The sequence below is a fragment of the Sus scrofa genome, chromosome 7 (genome assembly GCF_054392235.1).
Source record: "Sus scrofa isolate SSC_HxYL_T2T_F1_AM1 chromosome 7, Sscrofa_HxYL_maternal_Yorkshire_Landrace_v2.0, whole genome shotgun sequence".
NCBI classification, from domain to species: Eukaryota; Metazoa; Chordata; class Mammalia; order Artiodactyla; family Suidae; genus Sus; species Sus scrofa.
Window position 1 is genome coordinate 69,301,330 of NC_139389.1, and position 22,456 is coordinate 69,323,785.

Consider the following 22,456-nt stretch of genomic DNA (forward strand, 5'->3'; position numbering starts at 1 on the left):
CCACACTGGAAGCATATGGAGGTTCCCAGGTTAGGGGTTGAATCGGAGCTGTAGCCACCAGCCTACACCACAGCAATGCCAGATCCGAGACACATCTGCAACCTACACCACACCTCACGGCAACGACGGATCCTTAACCCACTGAGCGAAGCCAGGGATCTAATTCGCAACCTCATGGTTCCCAGTTGGATTTGTTTCCGCTGCATCATGACAGGAACTCCCTTAACATTTGTGAAATGGCTAAAATTGGCATTAAGCTGAATTATCTTAACTGTACCAGAATTGAGAAAGAGAATAATAAGTGATGAGGGAATTCATCAATAATAAACTCTGGAGTTCCCACCATGGCACAGCAGATACAAATCTGACTAGGAACCATGAGGTTGTGGGGCCAATCCCTGGCCTCCCTCAGTGGGTTAAGGATCCGTCGTTGCTGTGAGCTGTGGTGTAGGTCGCAGACGCGGCTCGGATCTGGTGTTGCAGTGGCTCTGGTGTAGGCTGGTTCAACAGCTCCAATTAGACCCCTAGCCTGGGAACCTCCATATGCCAAGGGTGCGACCCTAAAAAGAGAAAAAAAAAATAAAAATAAAAAATAAATTCTGACCAAATTAAACTTAATGCACTGCAGGAATGAAGATGCAATAGCTGAGATATTGAAAACTGGTGGGAAGCATGTTACCACACAGCGATTAGTAGTATGGTAACACTAAATTTAAAACACCTGAACTTTTTTTTTTTTAAATAGGACCACACCCACGGCATATGGAGGTTTCCAGGCTAGGGGATGAATCAGAGCTACAGCTGCTGGCCTACACCACAGCCACAGCAATGCAGGATCGAGCCATGTCTGCAACCTACACCACAGCTCACAGCAACTTGGATCCTTAACCGACTGAGCAAGGCCACGGATCAAACCCATCATCCCCCGGTTACTAGTTGGATTCATTTCCACTGCGCCACAATGGGAACTCCCTAAAACACCCAATCTTAAAACAATCTATCAACAGCAATTTAATCAGCAAACAACTTATCCATCAAATTAGTCTTGAATCTCACTGGTTTTGTAGTTTTCGTGGTATGGCTGTAGAGTTGCATGAAAGTTTAGGGCTACGGATTGAAATGATTTAATTAACCTAAAGCAAACTGAATTAAATACAATGATTTTATTTTTATTGAATGGAAAGAATTTTAGAGGAAGGTAATGCAACACTTTAAAAGACACAGTTTCAGAGATCTCAATTTCTTCATTTGTTAAAAGAGGAAACCTTAGTAGTTGATCTGTAAGGTCCCTTTTACCTTTAAAATATTTTGTTTCTCTAGAAGTAAAAATAAATAATCTTAGTAGAGGGTGAAAACTACTGTCCCTAATTGTCATTTTATTTGCAGAACCATAAAAAAGAGACTCTGATAGTACCAGGCTCATAATTCAGATATATTTTTGATTTTAAAACAGACGTAATTACATCTATACATACAGAATAATAATAACAATCAGAAAACAAATAAATAATTGTGATATGTTGACTATGTTAAAAAAAAAAGTTTACAGCTGGCTTTATTTCTTCATTCTTTTTAGGGCCACAACCTCAACATATGCAAGTTCCCAGGCTGGGGGTTGAATCAGAAGTAGCTGCCAGTCTACGCCACAGCCACACCAATGCCAGATCCAAGCTGCATCTGCAATCTATGCTGCACCTTGTGACAACACAGGACCCTTAACCCACTGAACAAAGTCAGGGATCAAACCCACATCCTCAAGGATACTGGTCAGGTTCTTCTTTTCTGTTTTTGGTCTTTTTAGGGCCACAACCACAGCATATGGAGTTTCCCAGGCTAGGGGTCAAATCAGAGCTGTAGCCGCTGGCCTACACCACAGCCACAGCAATGCCAGATTCTTAACCTACTGAGGAGGCCAGGGATAGACCCTGCATCCTCATGGATGCTAGTCAGATTCATTTCTGCTGAGCCACAATGGGAACTCCACTAGTCAGGTTTTTAATCCACTGAGACAAAACAGGAACTCCTATGGCTGGTTTTATGTTTAAATATATTTAAATAATATTATAATAAATATAATTAAATCAATAATGGAATTTGGGGGGGGTCCCCTTTAAGAGGACCATAAATATTGTGAAAGTGTGAAATACAACAGCCCAGGTTACATAAATATATTCCTTTGTATTTATGATAATTTAAATTACAAATAAATTTAAAAGGAACATTTAAAAAGTGAAACAATAACAAATAGGTTATGTTTCTGGACTGTATCCTGGCAAGACAAATCACTCAAAAAGATTTGGGGGGGGGGAGTTCCCGTCGTGGCGCAATGGTTAACGAATCTGACTAGGAACCATGAGGTTGTGGGTTGTTCGGTCCCTGCCCTTGCTCAGTGGGTTGATGATCCGGCGTTGCCGTGAGCTGTGGTGTAGGTTGCAGACTAGGATCCCAAGTTGCTGTGGCTCTAGCCTAGGCCAGAGGCTACAGCTCCGATTTGACCCCTAGCCTGGGAACCTCCATATGCCGCGGGAGCGGCCCAAGAAATAGCAAAGGAACAAAAAAAAAGATTTTGGAGGGGGACAACTTGGGGATTTCAATACAAATAGATGAATATAAGGAATGATTAAATTCCTGGCTTCTGTAATTATGACAGAATTAACACTAAGAACTTAGTGTTATTGAATATAACCACACCTAGTGTTTGAATCCCTTCTACTATAATAGCGGCATATTTCCTTATCCAGTAACAGAGAAATCCCCACCTCCTGAGACAGTTCATTCTAAATCAGTTCACCTATAACCATCAGTGTTTCTTGATGAGCTACAAGGTAATTTATTAATTAAAAAGATGTAAGACTGCATATAAATAGCAGCAGTGCCATTTAACAAATACTGTTCTCCAGTGTTCCTGCTAGAGAGGGAAAATCTTGACACTAAGACCACTGAAACCTGAAAGTGTTCTACATGACTTAATTAATTTAAAAAATGCAGACAAACCTATAAAAGAGGAATGCTCTTGATACACATTTTACATAAGATGCCCTTTCTACATGTACACAGATAAACAAAATTTACTGGAGTGCCTTTCAACAAATCTTTCAGAATTGAACACTTCCACTAAATTATTCCCTAATCAACCTATTATAATGCACGTTCCTGTTCAACTGTTAGCTGAAAATAAATGTACTTACCTCTTGTGCGTCTCTTGCTGCCTTTGCATCATCCTCATTATAGCGGTTACAGTTGTACCTTGAAATAAGTGAAGAGGATTCCATAAAGCCATAAATCAATGAAAAGGGAACAAATCAGAGAATTTAGCCGGCTTTATCTAGAACCAATAATCAGATAAACAGGTACAAAAAAAACACCTAGTATTTGAATCCTTTCCATAAAAGTGTAGCAGTTCTTTACTAGCAATAGGCAATTCCCCACTTCCTGAGGTAGTCCATTCAAATCAACTTACCAATAATCATTAGAAAACAGTTATTTACTCAGCTTATCTTCACTTTTATACACTAAAGAGAATCAGTAGCATGCTATTACGGTTTACACAAATCACTGAAAACTTAGTAACATACAAAATGAGGACCAAGGGAAAATTCATCCAGAGAAGTCGGGTTAGAGGGAAGATGTAAGACTAGCACTTCCCTTGCTCTGAATATTCCCCCCTTTCTTTCCTGGAGGCCTACATTATGGGAGCAGCTGAAGTTTACAGAGAACTTACTATATACCATCCACTCACTAAGGATTTTAACCATCCTATCACATTTAATCCTCTCAATCACCTTATCAAATATGTTTTTATTATCCTCATCAAACAGATGAGGCATCAGGTTTTGAGAAGATAACCAACTTACAGTCACAAAGCTAGAGGTTCAGAGATGGAAATTAAGCTTAATCTGCCAACTGAGGCTCATGCTCTTAACTAGTGAGTTCATGTCTTCAGAATCTTCCAACAGTCATCTTTTTAGAAGCAAAGGAGGAATTTTGAATTTAAATCTTGTTAAACTGGATTGATTATTCCAGTTATCAGGATAATGATTTATGTATCAATATACCTCTTTGATGTTACCCCAAAATACATATAAGATTCTTGTATTAGTATAAGAAAATCATCAATACAACCAAGAAAAACAGTATACAGTTTAAGTGAAATAAAAAGAGATGAGGACAACACCTTTCAGCAAACCTTTAAAGCATTCCACTAGGAAGACACAAATCTATTATTAATACTGCAAGAAATGGTCAATTAATCCTGAATGTTCCTGTCTATATTCATAACCTAGGCCACAAACCTCTCAGTCCATGCTAAAATCTACAAAACACTTGCTAAACCATCATCCAAAAAATACCATTTGATTCTGAAGTTTCACATAAGAGAAAAACTATGTGGTTCATATGCAGTTTGTAGAGTCAATCAGAGACTTTGGAAATTTGGGATTACATTCTCTGCTCCCAATCTTTGGTACCTTTCTATTTTCTACAGGTACTCAGAAATGGCTCACTGATCTCACCTTCAAGATTTTAAAAGTAACCCAGACCACATTCATTGGAGTCAGGAGATTTATTAATTTTTCCCTAGATTGGTTTATAATCCTCACCTAACCAAAAATTACTCAACTTAGCCCAAAGGTTGCCTCTCCTTGCCCTCTAATAGTCTAACTGTTAATATCTCTTCTACCTATATGATAACAGCCTTAAAAGCTTTCCTTTTGATATTTTAAGCCTCAATTCATTCTGGGCTTTACTCTGCAAAGATCATTAAGAATTTTAAGGCCAAGAAAGCAAGTAATGGGAGTTCCCGTTGTGGCGCAGTGGTTAACGAATCCGACTAGGAACCATGAGGTTGCGGGTTCGGTCCCTGCCCTTGCTCAGTGGGTAAACGATCCGGCGTTGCCGTGAGCTGTGGTGTAGGTTGCAGACGCGGCTCGGATCCCGCGTTGCTGTGGCTCTGGCGTAGGCCGGTGGCTGCAGCTCCGATTCAACTCCTGGCCTGGGAACCTCCATATGCCTCGGGAGCGGCCCAAGAAATAGCAACAACAACAACAAAAGACAAAAAAAAAAAAAAAAGCAAGTAAGATGAATCCATCTATACTTATATAACCAGAATTTTGAGGATTCTGAGGCACTTTCAGATTTAAACAAGAAAGCATAGCATGATTCATTTGCAGTGTTAATTCTAAAGGCAAGACACAGGCAACATTTTTGAACCCCTGATCCAGGCCATTTTCACTCTTTTGTATCCAGCCTTTTTTTTACCCTTTTTAGTTTTCGATACAGCACATTTAAAATTTGAGTTGTGATCAGAGATTTCCTTAAAAACATATAAAAAGTCTCTTTCATAACTCTTCCCCATTCCCGCTCCTTTTCACTAGGCTTGTTTAAATACAGTCAAGTGAATTTAGTTCCTCTGAACACTCTAATCTTTCAGTTAGCCATCCTAAAAGCTACAGTACCTAAACCCTAAACACCTTTCTTCGGCTGACAGCAGTAAAATCACATGCTTTATTTCCACTTGTCCAATTAGTTTTTACTCAGTTTAGATTTAATACCAGACAAGTATTCCCTCTTACTATTCTGCTACTGAAACAAATGAAGATTCCAATGAAACTAAAAGGGAAGACTTGCCATTGTCTTAGATTCAGATCCTCATCTTGTTTTGAACTTGCAATTTCTTCCCTCCCATCCACTCTCTACAAAGCAGCCACATGTATTTTACTGTCTTTACATACATGTTGAGACAATGTATGTGAAACACATAATACAGAGCCTTCCTCCTCATCTAAACTACAGATCCAATCTTGCCATTCCCAGTTAAAATCCTTCTAATAATGTCCGGAATACTTTAGGTCCCAGTCTACTTTTTTCCCCCATTCCCCACAACTTAAGAAGGGCCACAAACTCAAACACCAAGAAGAGACAGAGAAGTAACACAAATTAATGAAATAAGCAATCTGCACATTACAACACATCAAAGTATTTTCACTTTTACCAAGAGATATACTAGCTCCTATTTATCTCATTTTGAGAAAAATGTATCAAGGCATCTGCAGTCTAACCTGCATTTCCCCCAAACAGATTAGAAACATGCATGGGACAGATGAGAATTACTACCAAATGTGACTGGTGCCATCATGATACATGAAAATGTCAATAAGCTTCAGTCTTTGAGAAAATATTAAAGCAGAAGGTAAAGGCTCTATCTAAAGGGCTACTAATCAATTCCAAGGGATTTTATTTTACTTATTTTTCTGACCATGCCAGCAGCATGTGGAACTTCCCAGGCCAGGGATCAAATCTGCACTGCAGTTGTGACTGCCACAGTTGCAGAAACGCTGGATCATTAATGCACTGTGCCACAAGGAAACTTCCCATTCCTGGTGATTTCTGCCAAGCCCTTCCTTTATTTCAAAGAAAAGCTAAAAACTGGATCGCATTGGGCAATTTTCCAATTTTTAAAGTATGGGACAAATTTTTTGTTTAACAATGTGCGAGACAACTAAAACACAAATATGGATTGGGTTTTCCAATAGTCTCTTAGTTTTCAACTATTGTCTAGCGAGACATATTAAACAATGTAACTCTTTTCTTAATACGTCAGGTACCTTCACATCAGTCTATCTCTGTTCATGCTGTTCCTTTTGCCTTGAATGTTTTTCCTACTACTTTAAAAACAAATGAATCCTCAATCCTCCTTAAAGTTCAACTCAGTTGTTCCCTCCCCTGTGAAATAAGCCTAATTAATCTCTTTGAGTATCTTGCATATATTTCTAACACTGGTCACACATATATTCATTTATTTATTTAGCTCCCTAGGTGAATGGTGATTTCCATGCAATAGAAACCTTATTCATAATACGCCACATACATCACATACTTGTGTGAATACATTCTTCCCTTCATTTCCCCAACCTACCAGGCAGATCCATGTGGTTCCCAAGGGCCAAGACACACCCAGCAAAACTCTGCTTTACAGTTCTGGTTACGACAGACCATGTGATTACAACCGCCATCCTTCTCAATTGTGACATGGCATTTGGGACATTCCTATGAAGAGAAACTATAAAGTTGGTGTCAATGCTACACTGAGGAGAAGCCAGTTCTAGATTTGGTTTATTTTTAAATACTACATTTACTGTGATTAATACATGTGAAGCACTTAGAACAGTGTCAAACATTTAATAAGTACTACTGAAAAATGAGATACTATTATTACTGGCTTTTAAGGATTTTTTTTTTTTTTTGGACAGCTGGGGAAAAAATGTTAAGGAGTTATTTTTAGTGGGGTTGAGGAAATATTTTAAGTAACTTTTAACTATACACATAGAAATAGTAGTTTTGTGAGAGGTAAAACAATTTGTTCATATAATATACTCCTCTAGTATCATCAAGAAGTAATTACTGAATACTTCCTATACACCGTTCTTAGTGTTTTATATACATTAACTCAGAATCCTCATAGTGGTCCTATTCCTATTTCCCTTTGTCAGATGAATAAACTAAACAGAGAAAAATTTGAGGCTAGCCCAAAGCCACACAAGTAGCAAATGGCAGAGTCAGGATTCAAACCCAAGCAATCTGGCCTCAAGAGTCAGGCAGGCAAGACTGGTAAATTGTTTTTGTGTCTACTGAGTTTTCCAACTTTCTTCTGTCAAGTACCCTTGTTTTAAATTTTTCTCATTGTGGTCTATTTAAAACTGTGCTATATAGAGATCATGCTTTTTCTTTTTTTTTGTTTTCCCCAAGTCTTTATCATTTTCTTGGTAGCTAATGAGCCAAAGGTATAATCCTGCAGGTACATGTTTTGTTTTTTCTCTTGAAAAAAATCTAGAAAATTCAAACTGGCATATAATTTTTAATAAAATTATTAATAAAATGTAAAGCTTGTATTTCTGCTGTATGTATTTGTGTTTGATGACTATTTCTCCCATAAAGGAGAACAGCCTACACTGCCCATAAAAGAAACTGTAGTAATTTAAAATAGATCAATATGGCAATTTTTATTATACATTTTAAATCAAATTATTGAAATCAGTCACATAAGAAATAATACATTTTCCCAAAGAAGCTAATTCCAGGCTTAAAATATCTATCTCATTCTATATTTTTTGGCTCTAATTAACTAATAGTATTAATTTCTCAATATGTCAACAACCTACAAAAATGTACTAAAGGAACTAAAACCAAAAATAAACTCCTGAAAAGTCTCAAGAGAAAACTCATTTTATTTTTCTTTTCTTTTTTTGTCTCTTTAGGGCTACACCCATGGCATACGGAAGTTCCCAGGCTAGGGGTTGAATTGGAGCTACAGCTGCAGACCTACACCACAGCTCACAGGCAACAGCAGATCCTTAACCCACTGAGTGGTTCCAGGGATTGAACCCACGTCCTCATGGATACTAGTCAGGTTTGTTACCACTGAGCCACGATGGGAACTCCAAAAATGCTGTTTCATATAAAACTGCTGAGCAGATAAATCTATTACAAATTGCATTCTGACTCTACCTTGTAAACAAAGTCAAACATATTCAAGCCTAAATTCTCTATTTTAAACATCTTGGAATATTCAAGGATTTTTCTAGATGCAGAAAGAAGGCTACAGTTTAATCAAACTGGCAGGGAAAATATAACTGCCCTATCCTAAATATTAGTTTGACAGCATATTTAAGGATTCCGAGACTTTAATGAAATTTCTGGTAGGGAAATCTTCACTTTTCAAAAAAGAATGCTTGGCTAGGAAGTTATTTATTTATTTTCTTCTTTTTATGGCCATTCCCAAGGCATATGGAAGTTCCTGGCTAAGTGTCAAATCAGAGCTGCAGCTGCAGCTTAACTCACAGAGCGAGGCCAGGAATTGAACCAACAACCTCATGAACACTGCCAGGTTCTTAACTCGCTGAGCCACAATGGCAACACCAGGAAATTTTTTTTAAATAACAAAATCAATTATTTTTAGATACTATAGTAAAGTTTTCTTAAGTTATATTTAACATGATGATTTTAGCACAGATATATTAATTTCAACACTACATTCCTCAAATATGTGGACATTTATTTTATGAGCTAGGACTCAATGTTTCACTGCTAATGCTTTCTGAGTGAGAGAAATGTATACATATGTTTTAATCTTTTGGAGTTGAGCAGAGTACTGATGGTATAAAATCATGTACTAATGGCTATCATTTCAGCACTCCTTCTTATCAGTGTCTTCTGACTGAGTGATGGAAAGAGTAACTCTGGGTCAAACAATTCTGTGTTCTCTTTCTTTTCTTGGCCTTGCCCACAGCATGTGGAAGGTCCTAGGCTAAGGATGAATCCCACACCATAGCAGTGAAATCAAGCCATAGCAATGATGACATCAGATCCTCAACCCACTGAGCCACCAGGGAACTCCTAGTATTCTTTAAAGCATCATCTTCACATGTGAAAGACAATAATAAAAATAGATAGCCCATGAGTAATAACCCTACTATCCATCACCCAAGTCACTTCCTATGTATGGATAGATTGTAAGACTGAATTAAAGTTTGGATGTTGATACAATTTTCTACTAAGAAACTGGCTGGTTACACAGATGGGATTCAAATGCCTGCTTATTACTTAGTGATAGAAAAGAAGTCCTCTCATAAAGATAGGACTCAAGATTACTTGCATTTGTAAGACACCTGTCTAGGGTTAAAGTGGTTCATGGCACAGTGAGACTGAATTTTGAAACCAGAATCACAAGCAGTGTAATTCAAAAAATTAAAAACAGGGAGTTCTCTTGTGGCGCAGCAGGTTAAGGATCCAGTGTTGTCACTGCAGCAGTTCAGGTCACTGCTGTGGCGTGGGTTTGATCCCTGGCCCAGGAATACATGGGCTTGACCAAAAAAACCTCAAGGATATTCATATTATCCCAGAGCTTCTAATTCTCAGGATTCAAGTCTCTTAATAAATTATATTTTGGAAGTTTAACATGTTAAAAATTTTGTTAAGCCCAATTCAATTACATAATAAAAAGTTACTCAGTTATTCTGACTGAATACTGCCCTAAAGAATGATTCCTTAAAAGTTAAACCCTGGGCTTTTAAAAAGCAAAAATATAAAATAACCTAGTAATACTAAACTAGGTAGAATAAACTCTACAATACATTTGTATACTACAAGATACCCAAGAAGCACTTGAAATGGCATTATCAAACTCCAAGGCAGAAAAATTACCCACTACTATTTTTCTGATAGAAGAAAACTTCTAAAGCAGAGTACTGTGCACACTGCAGTAATTAATAAACAGTAAAGGAAAATCAGTATTATTTCTTCATTTTATGGCTACACCTACGGCATACAGAAGTTCCTGGGCCAGGGGTCAAACTGGAGCTGCAGCTGTGGCCTCTACCACAGCCATGGCAACACTAAATCCTTAACCCACTAAGGGACACCAGAGATTGAGCCTGCATCCTCATGGATACTAGTTAGGTTCTTAACCCAGTGAGGCACAGTGGGAACTCTGGGAAATTATTAATAGGTAATCACTTTGAAAAGAAAAAGCAAACTTTGAGGAAAAGTAAAACAAGGCCTTTTACTAGGTAAACTTACTGCTTTTGCTAGTGCTGTTACACCTATCCTCATCAGTTTCAATACTAAGAGTTTACCGAAGGAAAATACCAACCTTTGTGTTAGCTGCAATCCAATTAGAAGTTTCACTGTCATCATCACACTTTTTAATCCACTTCTTCAACCACTGTTTGAAAACAAGAACTGTTAGATAGAGTACCACAAAAGACTTAAGAAAAAAGAAGAGCAAATTACTTCATCACGTAAATAGTCAAACTTAAATGTAAAAGCCAAAGGATAAGATTATCACTGGGTTTACATCCTTTTAAACCAAGAAATCCTGTGATTCTCAAATCTAGTCCAGGTAAATACAAAACCAGCCACAGGAAGACTTTCTCTGGCTGAAGCTAAGTGGGGAACCTTGAGCTTGATGAGAAGCCCAGCTGCAAAGTGTGTCACCCCTGTTAGCTAATTATAAAGGCTTCCAAGGGAGGAGACTTAATCATCAGTATCCTGATAATAATCAGGAGATGATTTACTCCTAAGGAATGTTCTCTGAATAATTGCGAAGATCATCTGAAATAAAAAAGACAAAACATACTCTTTCATCCACTAGTGGATAAATAAAATTGTGGGCTGTGGCTTTCAGTCATCATGTCTTAGAAGTACTCTACTACCTTATTTAAAAATGAAAATGCCAGGAGTTCCCATTGTGGCTCAGTGGTAACAAACCCGACCAATATCAATGAGGACATGGGTTTGATCCCTGGCCTCGCTTAGTGGGTTAAGGATCCGGTGTTGCCATGAACTGTGGTATAGGTCGCAGATGCATATCAGATCCTGAACGTAGGCTGGCAGCTACAGTTCCAATTTGACCCCTAGGCTGGGAACGTCCGTATGCCATGGGTATGGCCCTAAAAGTACAAAAAAAAAAAAAAAAAAAAAAAGGAAAGGAAAAAGAAAAAGAAAATGCCAGCGGAGTTCCCTGGTGGTCTAGTGGCTAGGACTTGGCACTTTCACTACAATAGCCTGTGTTCAGTCTCTGGTCTGTGAACTGAAATCCCTCATCAAACTGCTGCACACCCTGACCAAAAAGAAAACAATGAAAAAAGGGACAGGGGGAAGCCAGGTAAACTCACCTTACACTTTACAGGGTCATGCCAATTTTCTCCACAGTTAAAGCTGTTAAGTGACACAAGAGTCACAAGAGTTAAAGCATTATCCTATATACTGTGAGTAAACAAACAACTTCATGCCTCATAGTCCCTCAGTACTTTCACCAGTTACTGGTGAATGGCAAATAAAAGGGCAAGAATCATGTCTATTTTATTCTACAGTAAATTATTTAGGATTTAGTATTAGGATCAGCATATACTGGGTGTGTGAAATGAGGAATGACTTGAAAGCATGAAGACATGCTATGATAACAATTTCATAATACATGACTATCTTAACAGCTACCAAACTGTTAAACAATGCAATCAGTTTAGTTACATCTGTATTTTTCAAATAGTTTTTAATATGTATAATTCTTTGCTGCAACCATTCTCTAACTGAAACCAAAATAAAATCATTTCACTAATTTGAAATTAAATTTTAACCAATGCTGGAATTCCCGTCGTGGCGCAGTGGTTAACGAACCCGACTAGGAACCATGAGGTTGCGGGTTCGGTCCCTGCCCTGGCTCAGTGGGTTAATGATCCAGCGTTGCCGTGAGCTGTGGTGTAGGCTGCAGATGCGGCTCGGATCCTGCGTTGCTGTGGCTCTGGCGTAGGCCGGTGGCTACAGCTCCGATTCGACCCCTAGCCTGGGAACCTCCATATGCCAAGGGAGCGGCCCAAAGAAATAGCAAAAAGACAAAAAGACAAAAAAAAAAAAAAAAAAATTTTTAACCAATGCTTCATAGGCATATATGAAATATTTTAAGACTCTAAATGAAGAGTAAAAGTCTGACTTTATAGGGTAATTCTATAATTTAGTACTAACACACAGTGACCTGTAGGAAGCAAACAGGTCACATCTTTGCATAATCCAAACAAACGAACCCCAGCCCAGCAGAGATAAATTGTACCACAGTATAAAACAAAAGATTATGACTAAACATTCTCTAAGACAAATATTAACTGCTAATTCCTGTTTTCTAGGCATATGGTAAATACATGTTTAACAAGTATAAATTAATAATAAACACAAATGCTTGTGAAAAAATAAACATGGAATGGCTAATTGATTAGTTAATGAAATAATTTATAAATGCCAAAAATCCTTTGCAAATTAGAATTAAGTGCTGTAATTTAAGTCAAGATAATGGTTAATTTTTGGAAAAGAAGATGAGGAATGGGATGGAGAAGGGAACACCAAGAGGCTTTAAATATATCTGTCATGTTCTATTTCTTGGCAAAAACAAAATACTGATTTTGATTAAGCTGGGTTATACCTAGGTAAGTAGCCATTGCTTGTTATTCTCTATACTTATGTCTACATTCAAAATATTTCATACTAAATGCATATGTGAAATTAGGTAAGGAATCATATTACACCCTCTGTCTACAGGAAACTCTGAAACAATAATGCCTATTTAATTTTTACCAAAATAGTATGTATTTTATACCAATTTAACCACTATGAGTTTATCTACTCTTTTCAGAAATATTTAGTATTTAATGAAGTGCAAGTCTAATCCTATAGATGTCTGGAGAGAAAAAGAATGATACAGAACACCAATAAAATGTCTATTTAGGAGTTCCCATTGTGGCTCAGTGGTTAACAAACCCGACTAGTATCCATGAGGACATGGGTTTGATCCCTGGCCGTGCTCAGTGGGTTAAGGATCCAGTGTTGCCCTGAGCTGTGGATGTAGGTTGCAGACACAGCTCGGATCTAGCACTGCTGCGGCTGTGGCGTAGGCCGGCAGCTGCAGCTCCAATTCGACTCCTAGCCTGGAAACCTTCATACTCCATGTGTGCGGCTCTAAAACGACAAAAGATAAAAAAGAAAGTCTATTTGATAGTTATAGAGCCTCTTGGCTTGATTAGCTTCTCATTCCTAAAAGATCCATAAAGGGAATGGAAGATCATTTTAATTCTTTAATATGGGGTATTGGAAATACCCTGTTAAGTTGAATCTAGAAGTCAAAGGCTAAAGACTATGTTATAGAACTCCCAAGAATGCATGTTACCAAGAGAACTGTGGCCAGAGGCCCCACAGAAAAACTCTTAGTTAAAAAAATAGCACATCTAGGAGTTTCCTTGTGGCACAGAGGGTTAAGGATTCAGCATTGTCACTGCAATGGCCCAAGTTCAATCCCTGGCCTAAGAACTTCCATATGATACAGATGCGGCCTAAAAAACAAAACAAAACAAAACAAACAAAAAATCCCCAGTATATCTAATCAACCGAGTTTTATCTTTCTAAATGTATTTGCATTTTTTTTCGGTCTTTTTTATCTTTTCAGGGCCACACTTGTGGCATATGGAGGTTCCTGGATAGGGGTCCAATCAGAGCTGTTGCTGCCAGACTACACCAGAGCCACAGCAACGCCAGATCTGAGCCTCGTCCTTGACCTACACCACAGCTCACGGCAAGACTGGATCCTTAACCCAATGAGCAATGCCAGGGATCAAACCCACAACCTCATGGTTCCTAAGTGAATTTGTTTCCACTTCGCCACAATGGGAACTCCGCTTTTTTTTTTTTTTTTAGGAGTAAAATTACTTGTCAGAGCAAAGGAATTTAAAATCAAATAAAACAAAACACCTGTTTATTTTATTTCCTGAGATAACCTAAAAACAGATCAGAAGCCATAAAGGCACCAAACATAATTTACAAAATAAGCAGTTAATCAGAAATGAGAACTGAATTCCTGTTCAGATCTTTAAGTCTGCTCCTATATAAGTTCCAGTGAAGCAGACAAGTAAATGTGACTACAGCTGCATTTTTCCCCCTAAGAAAATGAATCCAAAAATTAGAGCAACAAAGAAAGAGGAAAAATTATTTCAATATGTGACTTGTAGGAAATTCCTTCGTGGTGCAGCGGGTTAAGGATATAGTACTGCAGCAGCTGTGGCAGAGGCCCCAACTATGGTGCAGTTCAATCCCTGGCTCGGGGACTTGAACATGCTGTGAGTATGGCCAAAACAAAAGAGGAAAATGTACCTTTTAAATCAATTTTTTTTAATTAAAAAAAATTTTTTAAAGTATAGTTGATTTACACTGTTGTGCCAATTTCTGCTGTACACCAGAGTGACCCAGTCATTCATATATATATTATATGAATAATATATACTATTATTATATATTATAATATATAATACTATTTAAAATCAACATCACCCACCTACCTCAAGTAAAGAATTTTTTCTACTATTTACTACTGAAAATAACTAGAAAAGCTACATGCACTATTCCAATTTAGGAATCACTTGCTTACCAAAACTGGCGCCCACATTTGCAGCGAACAGGTTTAGCGTCAGGATATTGAACTTTCACAACATGGTGGCAATCTGGGGCAGGACACCACTTTAACAGTCGATTACACTGACATACAAATTATAAAATAAAAAATGACAGCAAATCACATCATGATGGAAGATTTCCTATTACACCAAACAATTACTTACATTACCTCCCCACACTCACAAAGTGGGGATGAAATCTGCAGTCAATACTTAATCTTTTACACCAATGCTTTTGGATATACTGTTTTTCTAAGATTATAGATCCCTTGAAGACCTGGTATAATAAAATATATAAACTAATTACCTATTATGTGATCAAGCATCAGTGTGCCTATGGTTCTACTGAAGGGCAATTTTAAAAGATGAAAGAAAACAAGATATGCTTCTACTCAGAGAAGAAATTTACATGCTATAGAATAGTATGAAACAAACTAAGGGATACACATGGAATTTCTCTCTTTGACCATAAAAAACTCTTCTAAGAACAAAATCTACTTACCATACCACAGGAAAAAAATGCATTTTAGTTCTCCAAAAGAAATATTAGCTTATGAAGTACTTTTATTATAGCACAAAATGTGGCTTAAGTAACACTCCATGAGAACTCAAGTTTATTGACCATTTCAAAAAATGTATTCCTAAAAATTGCTATCTCCTAGAAGATCTGACCTTCAATTTAAACTCCAATAAAAAATGAAAATTACTTTCTACAATTAAAATTCCAGGTTATACTGGTATTTCTATTAATAAACAGAATTCCTTTTATTTAAAGAAAGAAAACTTACAAGAAATCACTTACCTCTACAAAACTATTTGTTATTAAATGCTGATACTTTAATTTAACTTTTGAATCTGTGATCAGGCGCCTAAAAGTGAGAATAAAAACTATTAGGAGATTTTCAGCTAAGAGTATTTTCCACATTTATAAAATTCCAATGCTGTTATAAAAACTGCCTTAATTTGAAAACACTAAAATACACATAACCTGTCAACAAATACAACTGCAGTAATCAAAACAATAATTTCAAAGTCTCTATGTTTATTTTGGTAGATGCTTCCCTCTGTTTTCTTTTCCTTTTTGTCCTTACCTACAAAATATTAACTTTTGAAGTATTTTTATTATAGGCCAAACATGGCTCAAAAAACATTCCATGAGAACTCAAGTTTATTAACCATTTCAAAAAATATTTTCCTAAAATTGCTGGGCCAGGGATTGAACCTGTGCCACAGCTATAACCAGAGCCACAGCAGTGACAACACTGGATCCTTAACCTGCTGAAGCACAAGGGAACTACCTCTCTCTCTGTTTCTTAAATTCTAAGATACCCCCCCCCCAAAATCAGTGCCCCCACCCCCCACTTTTGCTTTGTAGGGCCTCATCACAGCATATGGAAGTTCCCAGGCTAGGGGTTGAATTGGAGCTACAGCCACTGGCCTACACCACAGCCACAGCCAACACCAGATCCAAGGTGCATCTTGGATCTACACCACAGCTCACGGCGATGCTGGATCCTTAACCCACTGAGGCAGGCCAGGGATCAAACCTGCATCCTCATAGATACTAGATGGATTCATTTCCACTGAGCCACAATGGGTACTCCCAAAAAATCAGTGCTTGAAATAAAGGAATATCAACAGAAATGTTCACAAACAGATCTAGGTTTTGTATATATAATTATGATGGCTCCTTCTTCTGAAATTTCTTGGTAATTTATTAGAAATGCTTACTAACTGCAACCTGTCTTTCCTTGTCCATCTAGAACACTATATAATTCACAAGAATTTCTTGAACTCATAGGATCCCAGGAAAGTGAAAAACCCTGAAGCTTAAGTTTCATTAGTTTTAATGGCAAATACTCTCATGTTTTTAAGAAAATGACGGAGTTCCCGTCGTGGTGCAGTGGTTAACGAATCCGACTAGGAACCATGAGGTTGCGGGTTCGGTCCCTGCCCTTGCTCAGTGGGTTAACGATCCGGCGTTGCCGTGAGCTGTGGTGTAGGTTGGAGATGTGGCTCATATCTGGCATGGCTGTGGCTGTGGCCAGCTGCTGTAGCTCCAATTATATACCTAGCCTGGGAACCTCCATATGCCATAGCTGTGGCCCTAACAAACAAACAAACAAACAAAAATGCATAACACAATTTCACTAAAATACTTTCAATGAACAAGAAAGTTTTGTACAACTTGGCCTCATGTAATTCTTGAGTTTCTTATCCCACTCACTGCTCTTCTTCCACAAGACCCTATATCCTGTCCTGTGCCATTTTCAGTGTATTCCTCTCACATCTATATTCTTTCAAAATACTATGGATCACCCTTTCTCAGAGGTTTTTGTTTGGGGCTATTTCCCTTGGAAAGGAAACAAAAGATGATCACAGTGGGGCTCTGAGGTGAGACAGCTTAGGTTTGAATATTGGTTTCATAACTTATTAGCTATGAACTGAGGGTAAATTCTCTGACTTCTCCATTTTTCAGTTTACTAATCTATAAAATGGATAGCAGAAAAAGAGCTGTGAGATAGAATAGTGCATGGCAAATAGTAATCACTCAGTAAGCACTTAGATTATTTTATTTTACTCAGCTAATATTTATTATTACTCAAGAAGGCCTTTTCTGACAATTTCCCACAGCAGTCTAGATGTAAATCAACACCCCTCAGTTCTCATGGCACAATATAAATCTTTTATAAAATGTGTCACAATTTTCATTAGACAGCTATCTGTATAATCATTTGTTTAATATCTGCCTTCCTGCTTCCTTTCCCCCAACCTAACAATAAGCTTGATGGAAAGATCTTTTATATCCAATACACTGCCTGGCCTCAACATTTTGAAGATGAAGTATAAAGAGAATTAGTGTACTTGGCAGTTCCTCAGAAGTTAAACAAAGAACTACAACATGACCCAGCAATTCCACTCCATGCCATATTATTTTCAAGAGAATTAAAAAAAGGTGTTCAATAAAAATCTTGCACACACATGATCAAATAATAACACAATTTTTTTTACAAAAAGTGGAAATACAGAGTTCCCTGGTGGCTCAGCATGGTCACTGCTGTGGTGCAGGTTTGATCTCAGCCACTGCAGCTCTGGTTCAATCCCTAGGCCAGGAACTTCCATATTCTGCAGGTGTGGCGGTAAAAAGAAAAAAGTATTAATTGGAAAGAATCAGACTCAAAATCAGAATCCCTGATTTCCGAATCTTACTGATTTTCAAATACCTTACTGCTATTACCCACAATGCTTCTCTGATATGACAAACTTTAATGACATCTTAGAGATGACTATAACTTGAGCAAATAAAGGTCTGCAAATAGCTACTAGGCCTTAGTTAATTTGGTGATAGGGAAGAAAAAGAAAGTGATTTCCCCTATCTTGGAAATACTAAGCACTCTCAAGAAGACAAGTGTCAACCTGGCTATTGATAAGCTAATTCTCTACACGAAGTACCTGCTGCCATCACTTAGGCTGAAAATATGCCAACTCTCATCATAGAAGTCAGCTCTTTATGAAGGTAAACATAATGACTTCTACTGAATGCCTTCTTTTCTCCGGCTTTTTCAGCTGCACCCTCAGCATAAAGAAGTTCCAGGCCTGGGATCAAATCCGAGTCAGAGCTGTGACCTACACCACAGCTGCAGCAACGCTGGATCCTTAACCTACTGTGCAGGGGTGGGGATCGAACCTATACTGTTACAGAGACAATGCCTGATCCCTAACCAACTGTGCCACAGTGGAAACTCTGAAACCAGGTAACTTTAAAACACAAGGATTATTTTTGGTATGTCAAATACTAAACTATGCCTTATATATCACCCTGAGTAACTCAATAATATCATACTTCAATTTAGGACTAATGATGAAATGCTTTTCTTTGAAAAGGTTTCTTTCCAATTACAGACAAGTATAAAGTAGGAAATAAAAATCATCTGTAACCCTAGCACTCAGGAAGATTAATCACTCAACATTCTTAGGAACCTGGACCCTTCCCTCTTTTTTGGTAAGGGTATGGTACATAATTTTAAATAGAGACCGTACCACATATTATTTTTTTGTTTTGTTTTGTTTCAGCTACACCCATGGCATATGGAAGTTCTCAGGCCAGGGACTGAATCCAAGCCAGAGCTGAAAATTACACCACAGCTACAGCAACACCAGATCCTTGATCTACTGTGCCAAGCTGGGTACTGAACTGGCACCACCACAAAGACAAGCCGGATCAGTAACCCAAGGTACCACAGCAGGAATGTATATCTTTTTTGTTTTTTTGTTTGTTTGTTTTTTAAAAACATTATTATAGGTACTTTCCAATGTCTTAAAATAATCCGTATTTTAATTATATTATTATTTAATTAAAATATTGCAAGACACCGGAGAACTTCCATAAATCTTTTTTTAATGGCTGTACCACACTCCATCTTCTCCTGCTGGCGGGCATTTGGGTTGTAGGATTATGACAATGTGATGATTAATATCTTTATAAGAGGCAGCACTATCACTGCTATGGTTTGGGTTTGATTCCTGGCCCAGGAATTTTTGTATGCCATAGGTACGGCCCCCCCAAAAAGAGAAAGAAATATAACATTTACTATCATCTGAATACATCTAATCACAATCAAAGGTCAAAATGACCTTACAGTCATCTCTGGCTCATCTCCTTCTTTTATCAAAGCCTTAACCGAATCTACCTTGAAAACAGAACCAAAATCCAACCATTTCTCTCCACCTCCTTGGCTACTCAAACCACCTCCTTGGCATTTCTCTCCACCTCCTTGGCTATTCAAACCATTGTCTCTGGTGGTTTAATAGCCTCCCATTTAAACCACCCAATCTCCCTGCTCCCATTTATGCTCTTTTTAATACCAGGAGTCAGAGTAATCTTCTATGACCTCTGCTCAAAATCCTTTCACGACTCTATCTTAAAGTCCAAAGACCTTATAATGGCCTCTAAGACCCCACAGAATCAACTTCACCCAGCTCTCCCACACCTTCCTCTGCTTCCCTTTAATTTATAACTTTACATTAATAGCCCAAAAACATTTTTAGGAGTTCCCTTGTAGTGCAGCAGTTTAAGGATAGGGCATTGTCACTGCAATGGCGTGGGTTCAATCCCTGGCCTGGAAATGTTCACATGCCATGGGCACAGCAAACAAAGAAACAAAAAAACCCAACGTTTTTAAAGTTTTAATAATAATAACCAGTAACTTAACCCCAATCTGTAAAACTTTATCTTATTAATTACCAAAACTTGACAAATTATTTCATTTTACATTTCATGAGATGAGGGAATTATTTCAGTATGAACTCTGATCCCTTAAGCATATATAACAGACAGTATACAGTAACATTTGTGATAAATTTCCTACTTAGAATACAAAAGTAGTGCTTTTCTATTTCATTGTACAGAAATAATGGGGGCATTTATTCTACCATGAGACATACAACTTTAAAGTCGTATGTTTTTGGAGTTCCCATTGTGACTGCGGGTTAAGTGTCCCTGAAAATGTGGTTTTGATCCCTGGCCTCACTCAGTGGGTTAAAGATCCGAAGCTGCCGAAAGCTGCATCATAGGTCACAGATGTGGCTCGGATATGGTGTTGCTATGGCTGTGGCGTAAGACAGTAGCTGCAGCTCCAATTCAACTCCTAGCCTGAGAAGTTCAATATGCCACAGATATGGCCTTAAAAAAAATTAATTAAAAAGTTATATGTTTTCCAAGCATTCTTCATAAATCCTCTGTAGCCTGCCTTAAAAACAAATACACCTTGGAGTATGCAAAGATTTCTTCATGCAGAATGTTCCAGGCCAGCATGCATGCAGAAGTTCCTGGGCAAGAATCACAACAGTGACAATGCCAGGTCCTTAACTTGCTGAGCCACAAGGGAAGTCCACAAAAATTTCTTAAGTAGCAATAATCATAAATGCAGGGAAATGATAAATAAACTAGATCCCATTAAGGTAAGCTTTTTTTTGAGTTTCCGTCGTGGCAGAGAGGAAATAAATCTGATTAGGAACCATGAGGTTGCAGGTTTGATCCCTGGCCTCGCTCAGTGGATTAAGGATCCAGTGTTGCCATAAGCTGTAGTGTAGGGTGCGGATACGGCTTGGAACTGGCATTGCTGTGGCTCTGGCGTAAGCCAGCAGCTGTAGCTCGGATTCGACCCATAGCCTGGGAACCTCCATATGCCGTGGGTGCGGCCCTTAAAAAAAAAAAAAAGAAAGAAAAAAAAAAAAGACTAAATAAATAAATAAACAAAATTTTGTTTATCAAAAATCATTCAGAGAGGGGGAAAAAGGTAAGCTCAACACTGGGGAAAATAGTTCTTAACGCATCTATCCGACAAACAGTATTTAAAGTATTTAAATTTCAGAGTATTTAAAGGATTCTCAAAAAGTAATTAATAGGCAAAATAACAAAATTTTAAGAATGGGTACTTCATAAAAAGGGATAGCCAAAGAAAGGTGTTCATTATCTACCAGGGAAATGCAAATTAAAACCACAATGAGATATCCCTACACACCTATGAGAATGGGTAAAATTAAAAAAGACTAGTGATACAAGTGTGAACAAACACTAAAGTAGTAACACAGAGGAGGAGTAGAAGTAAAACCACTTTGGGAAAGCAGATACATACTTTGGCAGTACCTATTAAGAGATAAAAATCTCACTCCTGAGTATACACCCCAAAGAAATCACAACGTGCCTACCCACATTTAGGAATATTCTTTGCAGTTTTTTTCACAGTAGTCAAACCAAAAAAACCTCCAAGTGTCTATTATTGAGAGGATGAAATACTCCACAGCAAACAAACAAAACCCTAAAAAACATACATACTTAACAACATGCACATTATCTCAAAGACATACATTTTGTTAAACAAAGTAGATACACAGAAAAAGATTATGTGCTACATAATTCCATCTGAATGAAGTTCAAAAACAGGCAAAGTCAGAATACTGCCTGGGAAGGGGGACAAGGACAAACACCCTAAGTACTAGAAAAGCTCTATACCTTGATCTGGGTGGTTAGCAAAACATACTTTTTAAGTTAATGTACTTTACACACTTTACAGAATTTTTTTAATTTATTTTTTTATATAGGGCTACACTTGCGGCATATGAAGGTTCCCAGGCTAGGGGTCCAATCAGAGCTACATCTACCAGCCTATGCCATGGCCACAGCAACGCTAGATCCGAGCCACATCTGTGACCTACACCACAGCTCACACAACACCAGATCCTTAACCCATTAAGCAAGGCCAGGGATCGAACCTGCACTCTCATGGATACTAGTCAGGTTCGTTACCGCTGAGCCACAAGGAGAATTCCCTGAATTTATTTTAGAACTTAAAAAAAAAAGTACAGTGAAAACCAATACATTGGAAATCGAACCTATTATAACTAAACAAGAATGATGCATTTCCATTGTAAAAGATGAGATGCTCTGCTAGACTGGGATTAACATGTCT

The 22,456-nt window shown here is 37.8% G+C and overlaps 1 protein-coding gene across 4 annotated transcripts in view; it reads right to left on the bottom strand.

The window, feature by feature from the left end:
- The window catches only part of ARIH1 (ariadne RBR E3 ubiquitin protein ligase 1), a 116,562-nt gene that overhangs the window by 9,203 nt on the left and 84,903 nt on the right, over nucleotides 1-22,456 (bottom strand). For all 4 annotated transcript variants that reach the window (XM_021099102.2, XM_021099101.2, XM_021099103.2 and 1 more), the window contains 6 exons: nucleotides 15,787-15,853; nucleotides 14,960-15,066; nucleotides 11,670-11,712; nucleotides 10,646-10,717; nucleotides 6,914-7,044; nucleotides 3,189-3,246 (listed from right to left, as the gene is read on the bottom strand). In XM_021099102.2, the coding sequence (XP_020954761.1) occupies nucleotides 3,189-3,246; nucleotides 6,914-7,044; nucleotides 10,646-10,717; nucleotides 11,670-11,712; nucleotides 14,960-15,066; nucleotides 15,787-15,853 (478 nt within the window). The remainder of the gene's footprint in view (nucleotides 1-3,188; nucleotides 3,247-6,913; nucleotides 7,045-10,645; nucleotides 10,718-11,669; nucleotides 11,713-14,959; nucleotides 15,067-15,786; nucleotides 15,854-22,456) is intronic.